Genomic DNA, 23,082 nt, shown 5'->3' on the forward strand with positions numbered 1-23,082 from the left:
GAATGACTGAATGCTAATTCCACGAATTCAGGCTGTTCAGGACAGACCGTTATCTACATTTCCAACTGGGACAGGAAAGTGCAAGTAAAATTAAAGATGGACTGGAGAAACCTTTAAAATAAACTTTATATAATCCTAAAACAATGGAGAGTTCCTGTACTAGAAGGTGCAGTAGTTAGAATGGGATCTCCCTTTCTCCAGCACTGCCCTCGAGTCTTACTTTTTGTTTTGTTTTCTGCCCCTTGAGACATCTTCTCTAACACTAAATCGGGAGATCACTCCATGGGGCACTGCAGCCTTTTGGAGACAGCACCATGCAGTATTTAACTCATAAATTAAAAAAAGAATAAAAAATTAATTAAAAAGCGCCATCTGAAAAAGATTCAGAAAACTTTCTCTTTAAGGAGGCAATGTGTTGCCTACCAGCTAAGTTGCAGTATCTCTGTGCAAGACCTAAGACCTAGAAAACAACCCAAGACGACATTGCCTCACTCCCTCTCTCTCCTAAATGAGGAAATGCCAGGTGTGCTGGGTGCTGTATATGCACAGGTAACTTTTTGACTAAAGCATGACTCTTGGCTGAAACCAGAGACGGATTCAGGACCAAGCTGTAGGCCAAGAAGGTATCTCTGGAGTTGACCATCTATCTCCTGACGCTGAACTGCTCTATCGTAAAACATCCCACGCTGAAGGGGAAAAGAAGGGTGGAATGAGGGCGTGGGTGGGTGGGAGAACACCGCATGTACCCCGTACGCAGCAAGCCACTGTGGATATTTTACATACTGATGCTTGAAAGAAAACCCATTGCGCAAGTTCACAGGTCACTGAACTGTTTTATTATACAAGTGAAGTTTTGCAAGTCATTTTAAATACTATACAATTTATTTCCATAAGATAAAGGGCAGTAAATACCAACCTTTACACATATACATAGAGAAACCAGTACTTTGTGTGTTCCATGTTGTCATTACGCAGCTCTAAACACCTCTGATAGTGCTCAGGAATGCTGTCTTCCTCTTTTCAAGGAGAGGTAAAGACCAGAATTTCTTAAATAGCAGGTTTGCAGGTACAAATGCTGGTGAAGTACCTCTCCAAGTGGTGGCAACTAGCACTCTGTAGTGGAGAAACCTAGCTAGGATGCCTTCTGTCTTCAGTCGCTGGGAAATCCAGGTAAGCAGCTAGTACACATCAGCAGGCCCAGCACAGAGGGGACAAGGGGCTGTTGAAGTGCTGCGCCTGCACAGCACTTTCTGTGAAAAATATGTCTGCGGGCCTATCAAGGCTTCTTGAACGCACCCGAAGTGTCTGTATAGCACATGGGCGTGCTTGTGCTGAAGAAATACAGCTGTCTTAACAAGAAATAATTGAAAACAGTAGTAGCAGGAATCAGACCAAGTCACCCTGGCTTGCATCCTCACTTCTGCAGGTTCGTACGCTATTTCTGCTCCTCCACCACACACACAACTCCTATTGTACTCGTAATAAATAACAGGCGGGCTTTTTGCCCTGAGTTGCAGAGCGCCTGCATGGATGGAGTAATTACATTTCAGCCGTAGCAACCAGACCTGTTTGTAGATGTTTATACCGATTAGGCATCTGGTAACAGGAGAAGCAATTTCACATAGCAGCATCGGGAAGGGCACTGAAACTGCTCCCTGTGCCTCTGCCTTCTACGTATTAGCAGTGTTCATTGATTCCAGGCCCACCCAGAATGAGGGAACATCGCCAGCCCTGCTCGATGACAGCTACTGTGCTGCTAACTGATAGAGTAACTACAGCTCCTGCAGCTCGAATGTAATTTGGAAAAAAATCAGCTCTGTTTAGGTAAAAAAAATAAAAATAAAAATAAAAATAAAAATAAAAATAAAAATAAAAATAAAAATAAAAATAAAAATAAAAATAAAAATAAAAATAAAAATAAAAATAAAAATAAAAATAAAAATAGATGTTCCAGAGCTCAGACCCAACCTGCTAATACCTCAGTGTCTCCGCTTCTCTGTCCTCCACAAGTCACTGAAGTCAACAGCTGGTGGTTCAGGGACTGCAGAAGGGCAAGGGGAGCTCTGTGTGACAATGTTGTATCAAGCCAGCAGTCAGCTCTCCCTGCTGCAGGTTGCCAAAGCAGAGCTCCCAGCCTGACTGGCCTCAGCACCTTCATCTTGCTGGGACACGGATTAGGGACATGCACTCTGACCTTGTCGTGGCTGGCCAACGTCTTGGAAGTGGGACGTGTGTGGGCTGGAGAGCAGTGAGTAAGAAAATGTGGTTAACTACTCTCAGTCCCTGAAGATGGAGCACACTCACAAGTCTGCACAGAGCAGCCAGTGGAAAACTAAACCTGTTTAGGAGGCCAGGGCTAGAATTCAAAGATTCTGCTAAGTCTGAGAAATAGATGCAAATGTCACATGTGGGAAGGTGAGAATGGACAAGAAATAGACAAGGAGACGAACAAATTACAGGCTTTCAAACAATGGGCTGTTTGCCCCAAACCAGCAGGACTGTAGACAAGGATGTGGTCTGTTATTAATCCCCCCAAGAACAGCGCAGTTCCTGGTGTGATGCTATTGCAGAGAAAGAAAAATTGCATTCTTGAGGGTATTTGTCACCGGAAGCATTGCTGAAGATGACTACTCTGCTCTGCTTGCCTGGTGACTTGCCAGCTGGAACGCTGTCATCCACATTTGAATGCCTCTTTAGGAAGGAAACAAGTTAATCAAGGAAAGTCTGCACTAAACCATAGGTCACTTTTTTTTCCTAACCTATGAAAACTGGATTTGGTTTGCCAGCATCTTGCTGATCCCTCTTAAAGGGAAGCCATCTGAGGCACGAAGCATTTGTAGAGGACAGCAATTTTTAAACCCAAAAGCAGACCAAAAAAAAAATCTTGAGCAGTTTGGTGACAGGAGGGGAAACAGCCTCACCAGCTCACACAGCATGAGCAGGGAACGGCCTCACCGGCACCCACCTGAGTGCCCAGGTAAGCTCACTGCGCCGATTCAAGCGGCCCAGCTTCTCAGCACACTGCATTAAATCAAAGAGACCTGACTGAACCAAGGGCCGTGCTCCATTTCAGGTCTCATTGTGCTAAATGCTGCTTCCTCATGGCACATAAATGGGAACATTAAGTCACGTTCCCCAGGAATTCCTCCGAGTTTATGGAGCAGGGTTAGATACCGCTGCATTTGCGGCAGGTAAGATTAGAGTTGAACAGACTGGTCTTTGTTCTTCAAAAACCCTCTCACCTTCCCATGGAGCAATAGCTATACCTGCTAAACTTAACTTCAGTTTCTTAGGTTTACTTAGGGCAACGGGAGTCCAGGTACTTGCTGCTCGCATGCAAGGTGAAAAAGCCTTTTAACAACTTATGTGGATGTTCTTCTGAGGACAGAAAAAGTACTTTGATGGGAAGCCAAGAATAGTTTTGACATGAAGTTGGAAAGCTAAAGACTCTCCTGGATGAAGGCTGTGGGGTTGTACACATGGGCAGGAAAACCCTGAATACCCAGATCTAGGGAGTCACCTAGAAATTCCAGTTTTAGCAGAGCAGGCTGAATCTTCAGGACAAAATCTACTCCCCCAGCATACACGCATTACAAGAAAGTCAATTTATTGAGTTTGATTTTGCTGTCAGGTCACTTGGCTCTTCTTTGTGAGATAGTGTGAAGCCTTCCGTACAATCAAACATGAAAATAATCCTAGAATGTGATTTCAAACTTAATTAGTTGAGATATGCAGAAGATGAAATGTCACACTAAATTACACGCCTATTTCAGTTTCCTTAACCAAACCCTGGTATATCTTATATTAGCAAACAATAAAACCAAGTAGCAGGCATCTGTGTGAAAAGCTGAGTGGCAGTCATGGCTGCATTTTGGTTCTTAATCTAAGGTCAAGCAGAAACACCCTGCATGCCACAAGATCATGGACACTTTGTGCAGGTGTGGGAACTGTGCATAGCCCAACATCTCCACTCTGGGCACCCTTGCTCCCAGAGGAGTCCAGCTCAGCTGCAGGCATCCAACAGTGCCTGTTCACGTAACATTTGCTCCTCAGTGGAACTGCAAAGCCAAACGAGTGCTCTTTCCAGGAAGAAAATAATAATAATAATAAAAATCTTTCCTCACTAACCTAAGTTTCCGCAACTCTTTCCTAACATGCAAACTGCATCATTCTGTCTCCAGTTATAAAGAACTTTAAAAATTGAGACAGTAGTTTTTAAAATTTATTCATTTTTTAAATCTAAGATTACCTAGGGGCATCCCTATGCCCTAACATGACATAAAGCAACATAATCTAACCCTGAAATGCCCCTAGGTATTACCCTTAAGTAACCCCCTTTCAATTAGAGAGATGAGATGTTTTCCAAAAAAAAAAAAACCAAAAAAAAACACCTGGTCTTACTTTCTCTGAGGGCAGCAGGGATGGTTTACTCTCAACACAGATCAAGTTAGGAACTAGTTTGAGGGCTTAAGGTGTTCTGTGGAAAAGAAGCAATACTTGAAGTCTCCTTGATGCTGTGCCATAGGAATATCTGCACACAAGCAACAGATCTCTTTAAAGAACAAGCACACAGCCAGTGACAGCAGACTCGTCACGGCCCTGCTGCTTGGACGAGCCGTCTGCCCCCAGTGAGCGTCAGGACGGGTTTAAGAATACAGACTGCAGCAACAACAGGTCCTTTGTACCTAAAGGATAAAGACAGAGCGAGGCTGGAGGCCGCTGGATCAAACTCCTCCACACACAGACTGTTTTGTCATGACAACCATCACATCCAATTAAACATAATGAAGTTGCAAGCTCAGGCTTTACACATGAAGTTTCAAGAAAACCCCACAACCCATCCTCAAATAAGCCTCATCTTGCAGAGTCAGAATTCAGTAGGAACCAGACCATTTTTGTGGTCTTCCATCAGAAACAGTAGCATGAGGCCAAGTGCAGATATCGATGTTCAAGCTCTTACTTCAAAAGACTATGAAACTAAAATAAAAGTTAACTTAACATCTCTAATGCTTATGTCAGTCAGCTACACAACATGATCCTTCCACAATCCCCACAAGAGAAAAGCAAAATATTTGAGTATCTCATTGTCTCTATTCAGAACAAAAACAACTCTTCCTATCTATGTTGTTTCCAAGTGAAAATACCGAGCAGGCAGGCGCTGATTTACACAGCAGCTGAATTTCACTGCACCAACTAGCAACAAACAGGAGCAGGGGCTACAGGAATTCATTACCTAAACAAAAGCTGCAAGCGCCTCGGAGCTTTCCATGAACACAAGCACTAATATTGGCACCTTTTATTCCAGTGCTTATGCAGAGGCATAGATTCTAGAGAGCAGTATGCACAAATAAAGGAAAACAAAGAATAATTCTTAAGAGTCAAAAACCTGACAGATACTCACCTCGAGACTGCCACAACACAACCTGCCAGCACTCAACACTTTTGAGCAGACGCTGTATGAGCAGTACTAGCACAAGATAGGATTGTTCTTCTGCAGTAGAAGGACAGCACATCAGAGTGCAGCAGAAAAGATGTGTGACCACAAGGAGAGGCTCTCTTTTTCTCTCAAGATTATGCTCTGAGAGTCTGAGGAGACCAAGATCTGACTCTTAGCAAAAAGTTTTCAACAGCTGCACTCTTCCCAGATGTAGACATCACAAGAGGCACAACTATTTTGCACCAGACATGAACTGGAAGAAGTTTACACAGAACAACTAACTCCTATGCAAGGATCAACCAAGGGCATCAGGACTTCTCAGTTTGGAAAGAAGTTAACCCAGGCTAGGACATAAGAGCACAAAGTCACGACAGACATGGACGGAGTGGACAAGGACCAAGTGTTCACTGCCTGTAACAACAGAAAAAAATGGGTGCATCAAAGCCAGTCAGTTCTGAACAAGAGAAATCAGTTCTTCAAACAGCGCTGCAGCAAGGAGTTTCGTAGATAACTTCTCAAACATCGTGAAGGTTACCTAGGACAGCCTCACGGATGCTGGAGTTCACATGTTTTCAAGGGGAGACCGGACAAGTTCACAGAAATCCATTCAGTAACTCATTACGTATGAGCTTTCAGCCTCCAATACCCCAGCAGCTCAGAGGAGAGCAATGGTGCGTATCTTTCAAACACTATTCCTCAGGCATCAGCTTTTGGCCAGCAACAGAGGCGCAGTGTTAGGCTGCAGGGGCTTTCCGCCTGACCCGGCGAGGCCAGCCACATTCTTACAGAAGTCAAAGTGCAGGAAGAACGCGAACTGCGTTTGCTGAAGGAGAAATAGCAGCGCAACATGTCACACCAGCCCGGGTGATGATGCGTGTTCATTTGTCATTCCAGTTATGAATCCATTTGTCAGAGGGATTTATCGCTTTGATACCTCACCCCTCTGCTTTACCTGCTCTGTAATCAGGTTCTTTCACTTTATCTCGTGGACTTCGGCGGAACACATCACATGGCACTCACAAAATTTACGAGTGGGATTATAAGATGTGATGGCCTACGATGGCCTGACAGCCTGATAGACGCCCAACTCGCTGCAGCGCTTACACTTCCCAGCCAGGTACTTTAAACAGTATGCAACAGGCCCTGTTTGCTCCCAGATAAAGGTAGGCCACTGCAAGTCCTGGAATGTCAGCTAATCACAAACTGGTTGCTCTTGCAGCTCTTGTGTTATAGGTAACACAGGAAAAGTTGGAAAGATTGGTGAAATATCCTGTCTGACTCCTAAAAATGCTTATGGGCTTCTGAGATGAAACTTTGCAGGCCCTTCACTACTGAAACATGCATCAGTTTTGAAGGGGAAAGCTATTTTCCCTGATGCTGAGATCACTATATATCAATTATGCAAACCCACCTGCCAATTTATACCACATTTTTTGTGGATCAGGAACACTGTATAATCGCTTCTCTCTACAAAGAGAAAAAGTTAAGCCAGCTAAACTTTCATGATTAAAGTGCATTCAGCAAGATGTTAAAGAATAACTTGAGCTCCCACAAAGAACTCAAAGTGGCTGCAGTACAGACTGTGAAGTCCTCTGCTGCCCTAGTTGAGCTAGAGAGTGGCACCCAGGACAGGCCTGAAATTCTTCAGTCCCTACATCTTCAGGGTAGGCATCCCACAGATCTGCTCTGTGTGTCTGCTGGTCTCCTGGCAGAGCTGAGCAGCTCTGTTCTGCCCAAGATTCATCAGCTGGATGTCCACACGCATCCCATGCTGAGGTTAGGGCTGCCACAGTGAATGGGGACATTGCCATGATATAAATCAAGAGAGGATGAGACTGTGTTAGTTATGTCTCCCAGTTTTATACCATAGCTAGAGCACTTGCTCATGGAAGTTGGAGGGAGAATCAACTGCACCGTATCTTCTTGTAGGGCAATTCCACGGTGACATCTCAAAGCTAGCAGAAGGCTACGGAACTTGTGGAAGTGGTCCCAAATGCAAGTAACTGGTATTAAGCAACTGTTTGTCCTCCTCACTCAGAAGGAGAGTCCAGGATTTTAATTCTGACATGGGATTTTTATTTTAATTGACAGCTGACAGAGTCAGATGCTCATCTGTCAGTCCCAGCCGAGCACATGCTACTCGTGCTCTCTCAAAGATGAAAGCAGATGATACTTTCCATTGTGAAGCAGGGACTAGAAGGAGAAGCAAAATCTGGATCTGAAGAAGTGAGTAATGTGGAGGCAATATCATTAGCTGTTACACCAAGTTAAGCCGTCTTTTTAGGCTCACGCAGTAACAATTTTCTCCCCCTCCTAGAAGGAAAAAATCCTGTGCACTGCTCGGTAAAATCCCGAGACCTCAGCTGCTTCAGCAGAGATGTATTTCTCAGCTCACAGACTAAACATTACCTAATGCTGAAACCAGGTTTCAAAAACAAGAACACAGCCCAGCCAAGATATATTACTTAACAGTGTGCAGTGTGGTTCAGTGATCTCAGGCAGCACTGCCTTCCTTCAAGGTCAATTGAGTGATTATGGGATTTACAGGGCGCATAAAGCTCTTTGGACACAGAGTGCCAAACAAGAATGACACTGATGCAGGAGTCTTCGATGGTCATCAAGATTTATTCTCAAGAAGTCCTGGTTTATCACTGTGGGTTTTTTCTTTATTTTCATGTGTGTGTGTGTGGACAGAGGAAGATGTTCATGTGGGCAGAGGAAGAAGAATAGGAAAGCTCGTCTCCCCCCTCTGCCCTTTAGGAAGGCTAAGAAATTTGTTAAGTACTGGCTAACATTAACAGTTAACACTCTGATTTCTCTGCAGCAGCTAGAGAACAAACTGACCTCAGAAATGCTTATTCAGCTCATACAGTAATTTGGGATTTTGGCACAATTGCGAGCTCTTCCTCCTACAACTTCAGCCATCTGTGAACTACTCCCTACTTTTACTATTAATAGAATCCTTCACCTTCCTTTTCCAGCCATGGCTGGGACTTTGCACATGTGGAAAGTATAAACTTCTTTACACCTTGCACTACATTACACACCTCCTGGTACCGAGTACACTAAATGTCATATCATCTAATGTATTGCAATTTGTGCTTACAAGGAAAGGCAAAAAACTTATTACTGACTAAATGTAAAGCTATCCATAAGCCAAGAGTATTTTAATTATGAGAAAATATGGTTATGATTATTTTTTTTAATTTCAGTACAATTACAGCGATCTGGTGTGAAGAATTTGAAGATAAAAACCGTATGTGCAGTTAGAAGATACACAGTCAAGAACAGATTGGGAAGATCTGTGAAATACCAATCATTACTATTACTTGTATTTTAACTGAATTCCTATAATTACTCTCATCTCTTGACAAACTTCTTGAATTGCAATGCCAGAAGGTGCTCACAGACAGCAAAAGGCTTGGAGAAAGACCTGCATGCGGTCTCCACGTTCATTTTCAGAAGGCATGTATATTCAACAGCAAACAGGTACGGAGGACTCGTCTAACCACTTAATACCAAGCACACACTAGCACATTAATAACACAGGACTGGGGAAAACCTTTTGAGTCATCGGTTCCAGTTCCGCACTCCTACATGCAGCAGCATTAAAACATATCCTTGTCAGACTTTATCTGTAAGGGCGTTAAGTCTTGGAGTAGTCTCCTAATAAGACCAAAGTGGAGGGGAGGGGGATGACAGGGGAAGGAAAAGCAACCAAAAACTTAACTGGTCTAATGTGTAAGAGTCTCCTAAGCCACAAGTCTTGCTTAAAGCAGTTCTTCCTTCTCTTTGGCATTTAAAACCTTTATTTTAAAGGTGAGAGAGCAGGTAACTTAATTCTACCAGGCTAAAGTAGCCCAGCATCCTTTTTGTGAAGAGGCTTTCTGCCTCCAGTCATCCCCAAAGCCTTTTGTAGGTTCTGCTTTGTATTTGTATTTTCTGGGCAAGGATGAAAATGGTAACTTATCTTCTATGAAAGCTGTCACTAGCACCTTCTATCAATGCTTTCCATTAGAGAAACCCCACAGATTATAGGTCAATGGACAAGACAGCCATTCTATCAATGACCAATACATAACCTTTTAGCCCATATAGAGAGGGACCTTCTTCTTCTTCAATGGTTAAACTTGGAGGGGTGGAAATGTGACTTTTATTACCTTAGGGCCTTTACACCCCTTTATGTGGTAGCCCTCTGCATCACCACCACGGCACTGACAGATTTCATTAAGTACGCTTGGCTTTCTGAGCACAGGCTGCTAGGAAACATATGAGAAAAAGGTACCTCTCAGTATTATTCACCTGTATGCTCTTTAGCACCAGAAGCTGTGGGATTGCATTCACTGCTGTCCCCTCTGTAGTGTTATACACATGCACACAAGTTTTTTGTGTGACACTAGATGTTCTGCTGAAAAGCTGACTTTATTTCTTGTAAGGCATTTTTTCTTAAGAGATTTTATAAGAAAAAAATTCACCTTCAAAAACAGTAACAGAGAATGCCGATAGGTCAGATCGAATTAACAGGTCTATAGAACAGAGATCACATTTCCTTCTCCTGTAAGTAACGTTCAATAGTCCACAGCCCTGCAATTCTATTTATTAGATTGGTTTGGTTTGTTAAAAGAATGCCATTCAGCTAAAACACCATCTATATAATGAGTGAAACAGAAATGAACTAGAATCATATTGGTACAGGAAAAATGCAGCGAGCACACAGGCACTCTAGTAATGAACAGATGTGAGGCTGATCAAATAAGTTTATTGAGCATTTCACTTATTTTCAGATAACAAAGCAAGGTTTGGACAAGATGACATCTCTTGCGCTTTTGTATGTAATAATCCACCATTTGCAAAAACTAATGAACTACGGTACAAATTAGATGGAAATTAAGCTTCTGAACTGCTGATGAACTCCCAGTTAAAAACCCTTATGAACTGGGAACAAGAAGCTATACATATATAGCTTACCTCAGAGATCTTGTTACGTAACTGCTACACATAGCAGAATGTCTGTGTTAAATTATACACTAACACTTGCTTTTATTATAAAAAAAGTTACTTTAGAATTATTTTCTGGAAGGTTTCTCAGATTTGAATACTGTAGACATGCATCAGATCCAAGTAATTATGACTAAACACTACCACAGAATCTGGAATATATTTGTTTTATAGCACTTCACTATGGTACACTATTAAAATACAAAATCACTGATGTTCTAGTGTTAGTGGACTTAATAGTTTACTGTGAAAGACTGAAATCCAATCGTGATCTCTAAGTTCCTTGGTGCACAATTTGTTAAAATAAAAGATTTATACAGAGGTTTACCTTAGTTTTCTTAGGGGTAAGGAGAAGTTAATTGACAAAACTTTGCTTCTGGCTTAGAAATAAAGATTTTAAGATGACAACTGATGACCAGCTTGTCAAACTGTGCCCACATCAACATGAGGTCTGCCAAACAACATTGTATTTACCTATGCCAAGCTGACAAGACACATGCAAACAGCTTTAGTTAGCAAGTATTTAGTACCCATATATTCGACCTATCAGAAACTAAAACTGCCTCCCTGCATTTCCACAGAGTTCATACTGTCATTCCTCACGCCTGCCAAAGGCTGTTATCATGCTCTCTCTAAGCACAACTTTGCCTTTGGAGGATATTTAGCATCTTTACATCCTTTCCACTGCACCCTTCAAAATGATAGGAATTCTTTTAGCTGTATTAAGAGTAAATGAGGTGTATTGGAAGGTCACAAATTCACTGTCTCAGTCTGAAGCAGTCAAGTTAAATTGTTGTATTAAAATAGTCGTGGCAAAATTCCCCCGTTTCCAGTACGGTGGCAGTTAGCCCCACTGAACAGAGGATTAAATGCAGATTGCAAAAAAAGTGCTTACACTATACAAACTATTGACAAGGAGTCTTCTCTGTGAATTCCAGCCAGTAGGTCACATCTCAGAAATCATCTGAGTACAGCTGTCCTTCCCAGTGGAAGGGGGGCTTATGCTATTCATCTTTGTTATTCACTGGTGAGTCAGGCAACAAACAAACAAAAGACATCATCTGTGAAGGAATAAGAGCATACCCAGACCAGATAAAATGGGCTCTTTTTTTTTTTTTTTTTAAAAGAGATTAAAGATTTTTTCCACACTTATCCATGGCTTCCCGTGCAACTTAGTCCTAAACTAAGTTGTGCTTTTCAAGAAAGCAGCCTGGAATTAGCAAATGACTAATAGTACTAAGAGAGATTATCCACACACGAACACAGAATTTAACATCCATGGTTTGTAAGTCACATATTTTCTCCCCCACCTGCAGAAGGGCCCTTGCAACATACGCTTTTATATGCTGTAATACGTCATCTGCAATTGTCTAAATACATCCAGGGAGACTGAAGATTTAGCATTTCTTAAAAAGACTGGGTGCTTTTTTTTTTTTTTTTGGAAGTTTACAGGAACTTCAGTGGAAGATAATTTAGGCTCCTCTGTTTTGAAAAAAAAAAGTTAAACCAAGTTTAATGCTATGGTGGTAGGACGCCTATTGCTTATGACCATAAAGATAAGCTTGCTTACTGCCATTCCACAGGGCGTAGCGAATAATCACGTTACTCCTTTACTGCACTGCATTTTATGAGGCACTGCCTCTGTTGTAAACAGAGGCCAACAACAACCTGACCAGATCATGGTCTCTGGGGTTCAGAAGCATGTCTGCCCCAGCAAATACCCAAAGCCTTGCATGAGGAGGCAGCGAGCTCTGCAAAAGTTGCTGCTTCTAACTGGCAGAGCGTGGCAGGCTTTAAAAACAAAGAAAAAGAAAAACCACTAGCAAACCTCTGGGGGGAAGAAGCTTAAAAAAAAAGGAATAATTAAAAAAATAAGTTTGAAGATAGATAAGCTTGGTTAATTAAGAAAAAGTTACTTATTTCTGCTTTTATTTTTTTAAATACTGGCTAGCAGAGGCTGCCTGGCAGCAGACCCACCAGCAGCACCGTGGCAGGAGGCATCAGTGCCCTGGAATTTCGCTTTCAGCCGCGAGGATGCGGCGCTTCCCCTGCGCGTCCCGGTGCACGCTTCGCCTGTACAAACGCATCCGACACCAAACGGGCTCCGGGGCAGCTCTGCCATCCCGGACAGGCGGAGAAACCCAAAACCTCTCCGTCTGAGAGCCCCTGGAGGGGGCTGCACAACCCGGGGAGGGCAGCGGGGAAGGGCTCCGCGTCGCCCCGAGGGCAGCCCCCCCGGCTCCCCGTGAAGCCGCCGCGCTGCTCCTTGCTGCCTGAAGCTTACCGGCTTGGGCATTTTCAGCGCTCTCGGTGCTTCCCCGGCTCGAGAAGGACACGCTCATGCAGCGGCAGCCGCCTCGCCCCGGCCGAACACCCCGTGAGGAGGAGGAGGAGGAGGAGGAGGAAGGAGGAGCCGCTCCCGGCCACGGCGGCAGCACAGCCCGCGAGTGCGGCGCCGGCCGCCCGGCGGCGGTTAAGTACGCAGGTGGGGCCGCGCCGGTGACTCACCACCGCCGGCCATTACCCGCCGCTCCCCCTGCGCCCCACGGCGGGCAAAGGGGAGAAGAACCCGGCTCCTCAAGCAGATCCCGGATCCTCGACTCGAGGGGGTCCCGGCTGCCCCTTATCCCCCCTCCCCGGGGTGGGGCTGCTCCTCCAGGCGACGGGCAACAGGTGCCTGCGGGAGGGGAGGCGACGCCGGGCGGCTGCTTTTTGCCCGCCGGCTTGGCTCCGTCTCCTCTTCCTCCTCCCGGTTCTCCTCCTCCTCCTCCTCCTCCTGGTTCCCCTCCGTGCCCCTCGCCCGCGGGCGCTGCCTCCCCTCAGCCCCCCCCGTGGGCAGCCCCCGGCGCCCACAACATGGCCGCCGCCCCCCCCCTCCCCGCCTCCACCTGTGTCCCCACAGTCAGTGTGCTGCCAGACGCCCCCAAAAATCAGGAGATGTGACGGGTTTTGTGGATCAAAATAAAATAAATAAATAAATAAAAGTTTCAAAATCCAAGCTCAGAAAGTACAAAGCAACGGGGCTAACTCAGTTGGCCATCGAGACTGAAAAATATTATACAACCAGCCTAACAATTTGCAGACACGCCAAGGTGACGCGCAGTCTGTGTCTCTGCCCCTTGTTCCTTGTCCTTCTTCATCCATAAACGCGCTCCTGCAGATAAAAGTATCGGTGAGCCCTGCAGGAGCTGCGGGCCTCCCGCAGCATCTCCTCGCTTGGCTGGGTGTAAGAGCAGCTCGTATTACATAGTCACGGGCAACGGTGTGTGGGACGCAGCTCTTCCGCTGTGCCGGCGATGGCATGGAGCTGAGCTGTGAGGGCAAGGAAACCATATAGCCTGCAGCCCAGCCTAAAACATCCCCATTTCAGGTGGCATGAGGCTGTTTGGTGAGAAAAGGCATGGGACGAGAATGGGGAGCTGCAAAGCAAAGGGAGTGCCAGCCAGCAAATGGAAAAAATACAAGGCAGGGGAGACCCTGAAAGATATCACGGGCTGGTAAGGCAAAAGACACCCCTGTGTTTTCTTCAGGTCCTGCATTAGAAAAGATCCAAACGGTGTCCTCACGGTGTCCTCCCGCACAGACTGCTCCAGGCAGCAACTGGAAGTGGCACATTCAAAGGAAAGAAATGTTACTGCATCAGGTCTGGAGAGAAAAGGGAGGGGAGCAGGGCTGGAGACTGACAAAATCTGCGGCTGTCTTCCTTTCCTGTTGCATGATCCCAGGGGATTAGAAGAAGCTTTACTGTCAAAACTGAGCCTGCGGCATGACAGCATGTAACAGCAGGTGAGAAGAAATAGTCTAAGCCAAACAGCTTCTAAGAAAGGTTCATGGGATGAAACATCTTTGGGGAACAGATACGGCCTCCATTTTCAGATGGAACAAATCCACTGAGATGTTCTTTCATCACATTAATTAAATATGATTTATGAGGATACTTTCTGTACTTTTTTTTAAGCAGTAAGTTGATGCTGGGATTCAGTAGGGTAGTACTGGACACGGGAAATGGACCAGACCAGAATATCACTGTTTTGGGTAAACTGCCAAGCACAAGAAATGACTGCTCCAAGTAAGAAATACTTAACCCAGTTTTTGTAGCTTTCACTCAGAAACCTACGTAGTGTTTGTGGATTATTTTCTGGGGGGTACATGGATGCAAAAAAAAAATGTATAGATGAGATATTTTTATTCCTTAGTGTTAACATCCATTCTTTTTTTTTTGGAAAAAAAGAAAAGCCAAAATATGTTTGTGTCTGCATACCTTAGAAACAGCGGATTTTGCACAGATTTAATGGGAAGCTCATTTTGACCCAGAGAGATCTCCATTCCCCAAATCTTTTCCTGTCTGAAGCTCAGCATGGGCTCTGACACCATCAACCAGGGGCTCCATATTGGAGTGATGCCTCATTTAAGAGATCTTAATCTCTTCAATGACTTGAATCAGCCAGGTAAGCTTGTTTCCATGTTATTTATGTACCCAAGCTTAACCCCCTGAATTTTTATTACGCTTACCATTGCTTCCTAATCACACAGAGGTAGAGGCAAAAGGAATTTAGGTGACTAATAATTAAGTGTGGCAACATACAATCTTTAGGTTCCTGTTTGCCACAGCACCTAACCCTGTGCCGTTCTCCTACAATCACCTGCAATATATGGGGAAAGATAGATACCTCAATGGTATCCATAACTACCGGCTTACTCAACACCACTCCACCCAAGCGCAACCAACAAGAACATGTTGAATACATACAGGCAGAATTGTCTTCTGTGGAAGGAGCGAGAAACAATTGACAGGCTGGAGCACATGTCCACGACCCCGAGCTTCCTTGGCTTCTTGGGCTTTTGCCTTGTGTGAGGTCAAACCACCTTCGCTGCAGAGCACCAGTGACTTACTAAACTTGCAGTTTGGCAGGGTACCAAGGTGTCTCTGTTAAAGTAAGAAACTCTTCTGTAGCTTATTTTCTCCCTTTATGTTTCACTCCCCACCTCCCCCAAAAATGGATGGAAAGGAATATAATGCTATCCCCTTCTTGTCTTTTATATAGAAGTCTATTCATCCTTTGCAGATGCAGGGCAGCCAGTCTAGCTCCTGTTTCCAGAGAGGGGATGAAAGCCCTCTGTTCTCTTGCTTTCTGGAGAGTACCCTGACAGTTAGCATGCTGAATATTTGGAGCATGGGCATCAGGTATAATACTGATAAGCATTGTCTAAGTTTGTTTACGGGCTGAATACCCGTTGGAGTCTGGGTGGGGGAACGTCAGAGCAGTCATGAAATCAACTCCCATCAAAAACAGTCTAGGGCAGAAATAGCAATATGAAAAAAACATACAAATGTAGAAGCTGGGGGAATTTTCATATGAAAAATCTATGGTTACTTCTACATGTAGGCATTGGTTAAGCTTTTGTAGCCACCCTAGCTACAGCACTTTCTGTCAGATCTCACAGTCAAGCAAGCATAAGACCCAAATCAAAATGAAGCCTTTAAGTTACAGGATTAAGAGCCACTCTGATCCAACACTTAACCTTCTTTATTAAGAGGATAGCATTACTAACAATTTACAGGAATTACTAAAGCAGAGGAGGTGATGAAAGGACCTAGATTGCTCAGCAGGTCAGTAGCAGATCCCAGTTTCTGTTTTCTTCCCTGTAACAGCTCTTGTGCCCTACTGCCCTCTAACCAAACTGCATTTTAAGATCCTCATCAAGCCTGCCTTCCGTGTTTTAAAGAAAGCCCCATTTAATTTTGCTGTTCTACTTAAACTTGGAATAACATTCAAACTTGATGTAAAGCATTTATGAATTCAAAGAATTTGCCAGAATTTTCTCAAGAAAGTCCTATCATTATGAAGTGGTTTTAGTCAAAATAAAACTTCCTAAGCTTGATCATCCTGGAACTGGGAAATATGGAATCCTGTGTCCTAAAACCACCATTTTTGGTTGCTAATGCAAAATCAGTGGTCTCAACAAGAGGCAGACTTGAACTCATCCTTTCTACATACATGAAGCTGTATCCAGATTTAGAATTTTTGGCAAGGCATGGTTAGAAGAATTCTGCAGCATCTCTGGTGATTTCTTTGCATTTTTACTCCAGGGCTTTTTTGTTAACTGGAAATTCAGAGTAGCTAACTCCGTCCTCTTGACAACTCACAGGCATTTAGTATAATAGGTAAAAGGAAGGACCACATTCTGAGCCACTTTATATAAAGAGATTTGCTCTCACCTAGGACAGTCAAGAGGATGATTTTCTTTGTCAATTGCAACAGCTGTGGGAGGAAAAGGAGTATTGACAATAGCTTCTCTTTCATCTTGCATGACTGTGAATAGGCAATTTATTCCTCATTACAATTCCTGAAATATTGGCATTATAATTCCTGAAATGTCACACTTCAGGAAGTGTGGCCAAGGACCTGGTGAGTTCTAGTTCTGCCTGAACTGAAAGCTGCTTCCTCATTACCCACACTGAGCTTATTGAAAACCCGACAAATTCAGGTCACCGGGGACCAGCATTTTCTGTCAAAGCACTGTTGACATTCTCCAGGTTTCTTTTGAAGGGGATATACAAGGTAAAAGCTCAAAGCTTGTTCCTCATTTTAGGTTGTTGCTAAATGAGAAGCTTCTGCCAAGTTCCATCAATGCGTTTTTCCAGTAAGCGTGGATTCCCACAAGTCCATTCTGTACTCAGAAATGGGTAGGTGAATGCAGGCCTGGAAATAAACCCCGTTAAATTATCTAATAGTTACATGCATTCATTTTATTTTCCAGCTGCACCCACAAGTATTTCTTGAGCCTACGTTACCCTCTGGCTGACCATCACAGAGCTGTATGGGGACATGCTAAGTAAAGGCAGGTTTAAACATACACGTGATCAGGGAAGGAAAATCTATGGTAATGGTCTCTGTAACTGAAATCCACAGTGAATTATTGATCTTAACAACAAAGATAAACAAACAGAAAAAGTAATGAGAGTTTTCCGAATCTATTGAAGGAGAACAATTGCATCACAAAGCATTGTTTAAAAATGTATAAAGTGACAAATGAAATTCACGATGTGCTGAATTTGTGGAGATTATACCACACGTGTAAATCCAGCCATGTTTGTCCAAGACTTGAAGCAAATGGAAACTAGGGGCAACACAGCTTTTACGTCTCAAAATGAAATAATGATCTTAATGCATACGATAAGAAAGGAAAGAGGAAGGGAGTTCCCCTGGATAGGTAATCTCTATTTTACCTTGATATCTTCCTTTGTGCTTTTATATTTGGAGTCTGATTAAAAGCAGATCTTGGTGCCATATATTGCAAATATTCCCTGCAAGTCTGAACTCCTACAGGGACCAGCTCTTTCACTTTTTTCTCTCTCTCTCTCTCTCTCTCTCTCTCTTTCTTTTTTTTTTTTTTTTTTACCATCAAACCAGAGATGTATAAAGACAGTGTTGACAAAAAGAGCAGGTCAGATAATGTTGACTAACTTAGTTCATGTGCTTCACAAATGGAACACAGATGTGTGCTTACAGCAGGTGTTAGTAGTAAAGGAGGTGGAGGCAAAAAAAAGAGCATTCACTGGTTGATACATAGGAAAAAAAATAATCTACATACCAAAGGACTTTTTCTTTACTCCAAGTTATTTTATAATTGTATATACTGCTGGCCTTTATATTGCTCTCACTGTGGGGATGAGTCTGTAAGAGTTCAAAAATACAAACAATAAGCTATTTCGACTTAACTAAGAGCACCAAAATTCAGAATTTCAGGGCTAAAATAAGCATGCAGAATAAAATGTACAATTAATGGATATCAAGTACATTTTCTTTTCCTGTGATATCGTACTGACTCACAGCTTTTAAGATCAGAAGGACCATGTTGTTTGACTTTCAGCATAAAGTACGCTGTTGAGTTTCGCCCAGTGATTCTCAAATCAAGCCTGTAACATTAGAAAGGCCTCAAATCTCAGACTCAAGACTGAGTGACAGGGATTCTGACGCCTTTCCAGTTCTCCATGGCTAAATGCTCTTTCAGTATAAGCTGTGGAAGTTGTTTGCATTGACTGGTGCTTGTATTTCTCATTCTACTCCAGAAGATGCAGTATCAATAATGCAATTTGCAGTTAAATACTGAGCCAGGATAAAACATCTAGCATGGCTCTTGCCTCACCTAAGTCAGTAATGTACGTTGTGCATTACTATGCCATTTAATGTCAGCTACGACAATGAAAGATTGTTTTCCATCATTTTTTCTAATTTGAACTGGAGGAATTGCCTGAGGTAGAGGTTACTAGGTAAAGCTCAGGGGGTCCCAGTTGTCACTCCACCCTATTTTTCCACTCAGGACCATGTCTTTCAGATGTTTTCTCCATATTTTGCCTAGTCTCAAATATTTAAAAGCTCTATGCAACAAAACCTTTCCCCATTGAACATTATATATTAGGTTTACTTTGTAGCATAAGATTGGTTAGCCTTTAAAAATGCATCAAATAACAAGAGAAAGAGAAAATAAGTAATAGTGGGGTTGCTGTTTATTACTGGTATTGCATTAACCTCAACTACCTGAAAGGAAGCTGTGCAGAGCTCGGGGACAGCCTCTTCTTGCAGATACCTAGTGATAAGACTAGAGGGAATGGCCTCAAGTTGTGCCAGGGAAAGTTTAGTTTGGAAGCGAGGAGACATTTCTTCTCAGAAAGAGCAGTCAGGCATTGGAATGGGCTGCCCAGAAAAGTGGTGGAGCCACTGTCCCTGGGGGGGTTTAAGGAAGGGTTGGTGCTGGTGGTTGGGGACATGGTTTATTGGGTGGCATTGGTAGTAGGGTGATGATTGGACCAGATATCTTGAAGGTCTTTTCCAATCTTTATGATTCTACAATTAGGAGCAAAAACTCTTTCTGCTTCACTCAGACTGCAACTGGCCAAAGGCAATTCAGTCTGCACAGGGAACAACTAGTGCAGAATCAGAAGAGAATATATAGTAGAAGGTTTTCTTGAAGCTAAAAGAAGGCAATTTTGACCTTGGTATATCGCAAGTAAGACACTAAGCTGGAGGCTGAAGTACAAGAATCCTTCTGTCTCTTAGGAAATCCTCTGTTTGCTCTGCGATAACACAATAATGTTGAAAACAGGCAGGCACCGATAAATACGTAAGACCAAATACAAGGCAGGTATAAGCAGGGTGACATTGCTAAACAAAGCAGAACACTGCTTACTTTCACCAGAACCAAATTCTAACTCTGATATTTTGTAAGGACTTACCTGGACCTCAATTAAATATTCATTCATGGGAAAAAGCTATTTGTGTTTCATAGCAAACAGCTCATATACAATTTACAAATGGATACATATATCCTTAATTAGTTTTCAACAAGCCTGCTAAACAGTAAGGGCAAACTAAATTCATTTTATTTAAAGGCTGCAGATACAGTCACCTTATCTAATCAGCTCCAGCTGCCTTAAGGCCAGTAACTCAGAAACAAAGAGGCTACCAAACCCAGTAACTTCTGTGAGGCCTCACTGGAGGAGAAGGGGATCAGGTTGATTATTGCTCACCTGCTGCACTGAGGCATTCAGGTAACCTGAAACAAAGGGAGTTTTCAGTGCTTCCCAATGACACACCTAGTTTGTGAAGTAATTACCTCTGACGCATGACACAAAAGGTAAACACCAGAGTCTTGTAGCGTGTTGGCTAGCAACTCCTTTAAACACTTTGGGAAATGGTATCATTATGCTACCTTTAAAATAGCAGGTGAATTTCACCTGTCTGCAGCAGGTAACTCAGGACCTAGGTACTAATTGAGTACCACTTGAACCTTTGAAATAGAATTGGAGTGCTGCCTGAGATGTAACCTGTATTTCACACAAAGTTGATTTGCTCCTAGGCAAAACAGAGCTCAGCTCTGTGTTTCACTTACTAATGTGTTGATTATCTTTAGAAGGTTGCATGATGAATTGTTTGGTCTCTTTTAATAAAAGACAAAAGTAAGACGAGGGGAAAAAATCTATTAGATTATGCATAACATGTAACCTTATGATCACCTTTTGTGCCATGGTTTCCTCTGCATGACCTCGCAGCAATTGCTAGCAATGCCTTTAGAGTCAGATTTGCTGGTCCATGGCTCTGTTTTGACCTTCAAGCACTTACGGTGTGGGAGAAGAAGGGCGAGGTGCTACTGGACTCGAGAAACAGTGTGTTGTATCCCTCTACCTGGTCTCTGTTGAGACTGAGGATCTGTTGACCCCACAGTCAATGGTTCATGAGCTAATTGGTATCTTTAATTAGCCTGCTGTGGTAAAAACACGGTAGTTGCAGCAATCGAATATGAAGTAGAGTTTCTGTATCCAAGAAGCTTGTCCGTTTTTCCCAACAATGTCATTTGGCCTTGCAGACTTTGCTTCGGGTGTCTTAGCACAAACATATGTCCATTAAAGACCATTGTACACTTGCTTTGGATTACCTCCAAAGCCAACTGCACCTTGATCCTTGATCTGAGGAAGACCAGGAGCTCAAGAGCTGGAACATTTTGTAGGCATGCGTGAAACATGTTGGCCCAAAGGCATGCGTACATGCTTATGTGAGGTACTTTCCTATGAGAGAGTGGGTTGCCCTGTGTTATTCTCCCTGACTGTGGTCTCTATGCCAGGGCAGATGAGGAGTGAGGCTGAAGTACAGTGTCAGCCATGGCTTTTTTTTTTTCAGAGGTCATTTCTAAGGCCAAACACTGTTCTCCTGTGGATGTGTTTAACATAAGGGCTTTGCAGTTGGCCACACCAGGTAACATGGCCTGGTTTTGACACCGCATGTTGAAACGCAGATACCCGAGGTGTGACCTCAGTTCCCAGTGTCTGAGCGTGCTGGGCCTGGGGGCTGTGAGCAGCTTCTTGGCTACTGTCTGTGGGAAGCTGTCTCTGAGGGCTGTTGGCAAGAGCCTGCAAGAAGGGCTTGGCCGACTCCAGGCGGACATGGCAGTGCAGGCCTGTGGGGCACTGCTGCTGCCCAGCCCTCCATGACTGCTCTGCAAGGCAGGGCAGCACTGAGAGGGGTGGAAAGACCAACAGTGACCTAGGTTCACTTCACCTGCCTCATGCTATGAGACAAAAAAATGCCGAACGGCCCTTAGATACGACAACAAAACTGGGTGTGCAGCTGATTCACGGGGTGGGGTAAGAGCTGGACGTGCTCGCGAGGAATGCCACCCGGCCTTACGTGGGGACCCCCCTCACAGGAGGTGTGCCTGGGAGGGGTTGGAGGTGTCCTGGAGACCTGCAGATAAGGTTCCCTGGGAAATCAATGTGGACAGGACTAACAAAACCTCTGTCCTGGTCATCACTCAGCGCTTCAGCCAAGCTCTTTCTCTCCGCGTGCAACCACCTCCAGCAATGCAGTATTTTTTCCAGTTCTGTTCAAAGCCACAGCAACTCTCCTGATCCTATGAGATTGTCCCATACGTGAGCAATGTCACAGCAAGGAACGCTTTTCTATTGTATTACCCTTGCTGACATCTAAATGTGCCCTTTCCTTGTGTTGCTCTCCACCCTCCACCCCTATTGCCTGAAATAACTGCTCACTCATCACTGCAGTGGGTTTAGCTGTGCTGTATGGGCCTGCAGAGATAAGGAACAGTGTTCTTTAGATAACAGCACAGACTCTTGAGACTCTTGCACAAAGTTCTTTCTTGTCTCAGAGTTCAGCCTTCCCCCTTATTTTGCAAAAAGGAACAAAAAAAAATACTTCTCTACAGGAATTATGTTAAAATGCAGCACGCAGTATCCTTAGTGCAGTGCTTAGGACTTTTGAAATAGTGCTGTTTCAAGTAAGATTGTGCCGACCATTTCCCCACAGTACCTTATGTGTAGTATTTGAAACGATCTCTTTTTCTAGGCTCCAAGCAGCAATTAAGTATTGTGTTTCAAATGCCACTGCATAGCTATGGTAGGTAAATAATGGCTTAAATAAGAAGTAAGAAAAAGTTTTGTTTGCTTTTGCAGGTGTTAAATTTCAGCAGAACAATCTAACTCAAACAAAGCCCTAAACAAAAGTTACTGGCATTGCTCACTGAGTTTCATGTTAGCTGAGGCAAATAATCAAAATTCTCCTGGCTCTAAAATCTCTAACCACTGATTTTTACCAGAGCTGTAAAATTCTGAGATTGAGGTTTTTAATTTCAGGTATAACATTTTTCTTTGAATTGTTAATGCATAGGAGAAAAAATTGCAGCAACTCCATGTGCTTAAGCACTGTATTTCTGTAATAGGTATCCTTGAAGAATCCAGTAAAACTTGCACTGACAAGCATATTGCGGGATTGAAATGTGAATTTAGCTTATTTTCATGTTCTTCTAATAACCTGCTTATTCCTCTCTTGCGAGGAAATGCAATGCTACCTATTCAGCTCCCAGACGGATTCAAATTCAGCCTGTAAGCAATCTCAGAACATTAGGAAAGAGGTGATTGAATCGTTTTTAGACCCAGTAAATAATTCCATAGAACCCATTTATGACAAACTCTGCTGTAGTGAAACTCTGCTTGCAGAAAAGAAAATGAAAGCTGGAAGCTGTTTCAATGCAAGTGAGCAATGATTGTAAGTGAACCCCTTCTCACAGGACTCAAACTTGAAGTCCTGCCTCAATGTCAAAGACCTTCAGAGGCAAGACCAGGACTGTAACTG

General features: G+C 43.5%; 1 protein-coding gene and 2 long non-coding RNA genes across 4 annotated transcripts in view; 1 reads left to right on the forward strand and 2 right to left on the reverse strand.

The window, feature by feature from the left end:
* Positions 1 to 12,891, reverse strand: part of EZR (ezrin) — a 35,614-nt gene extending 22,723 nt beyond the window's left edge. The window contains exon 1 of the mRNA XM_027454413.3: positions 12,720 to 12,891. Coding sequence (XP_027310214.3) covers positions 12,720 to 12,731 — 12 coding nt within the window. The 5' untranslated portion in view covers positions 12,732 to 12,891. The remainder of the gene's footprint in view (positions 1 to 12,719) is intronic.
* Positions 12,892 to 12,971: 80 nt separating this feature from the next.
* Positions 12,972 to 14,404, forward strand: LOC140002181 (uncharacterized). The gene is made up of 3 exons (XR_011808348.1): positions 12,972 to 13,108; positions 13,806 to 13,932; positions 14,019 to 14,404. It is a non-coding gene; the product is annotated as an uncharacterized lncRNA (long non-coding RNA).
* A 1,341-nt stretch (positions 14,405 to 15,745) lies between these two features.
* LOC140002182 (uncharacterized) lies at positions 15,746 to 19,788 on the reverse strand. 2 transcript variants are annotated; one of them, XR_011808350.1, is made up of 3 exons: positions 19,674 to 19,788; positions 18,032 to 18,114; positions 15,746 to 16,698 (listed from the first exon to the last, which is right to left on the reverse strand). It is a non-coding gene; the product is annotated as an uncharacterized lncRNA (long non-coding RNA). The 2 variants fall into 2 exon arrangements; XR_011808349.1 differs by lacking the exon at positions 15,746 to 16,698 and adding an exon at positions 16,711 to 17,139.
* Positions 19,789 to 23,082: the final 3,294 nt, after the last annotated feature.

This window comes from Anas platyrhynchos, chromosome 3, assembly GCF_047663525.1.
Source record: "Anas platyrhynchos isolate ZD024472 breed Pekin duck chromosome 3, IASCAAS_PekinDuck_T2T, whole genome shotgun sequence".
Classification (NCBI taxonomy): Eukaryota; Metazoa; Chordata; class Aves; order Anseriformes; family Anatidae; genus Anas; species Anas platyrhynchos.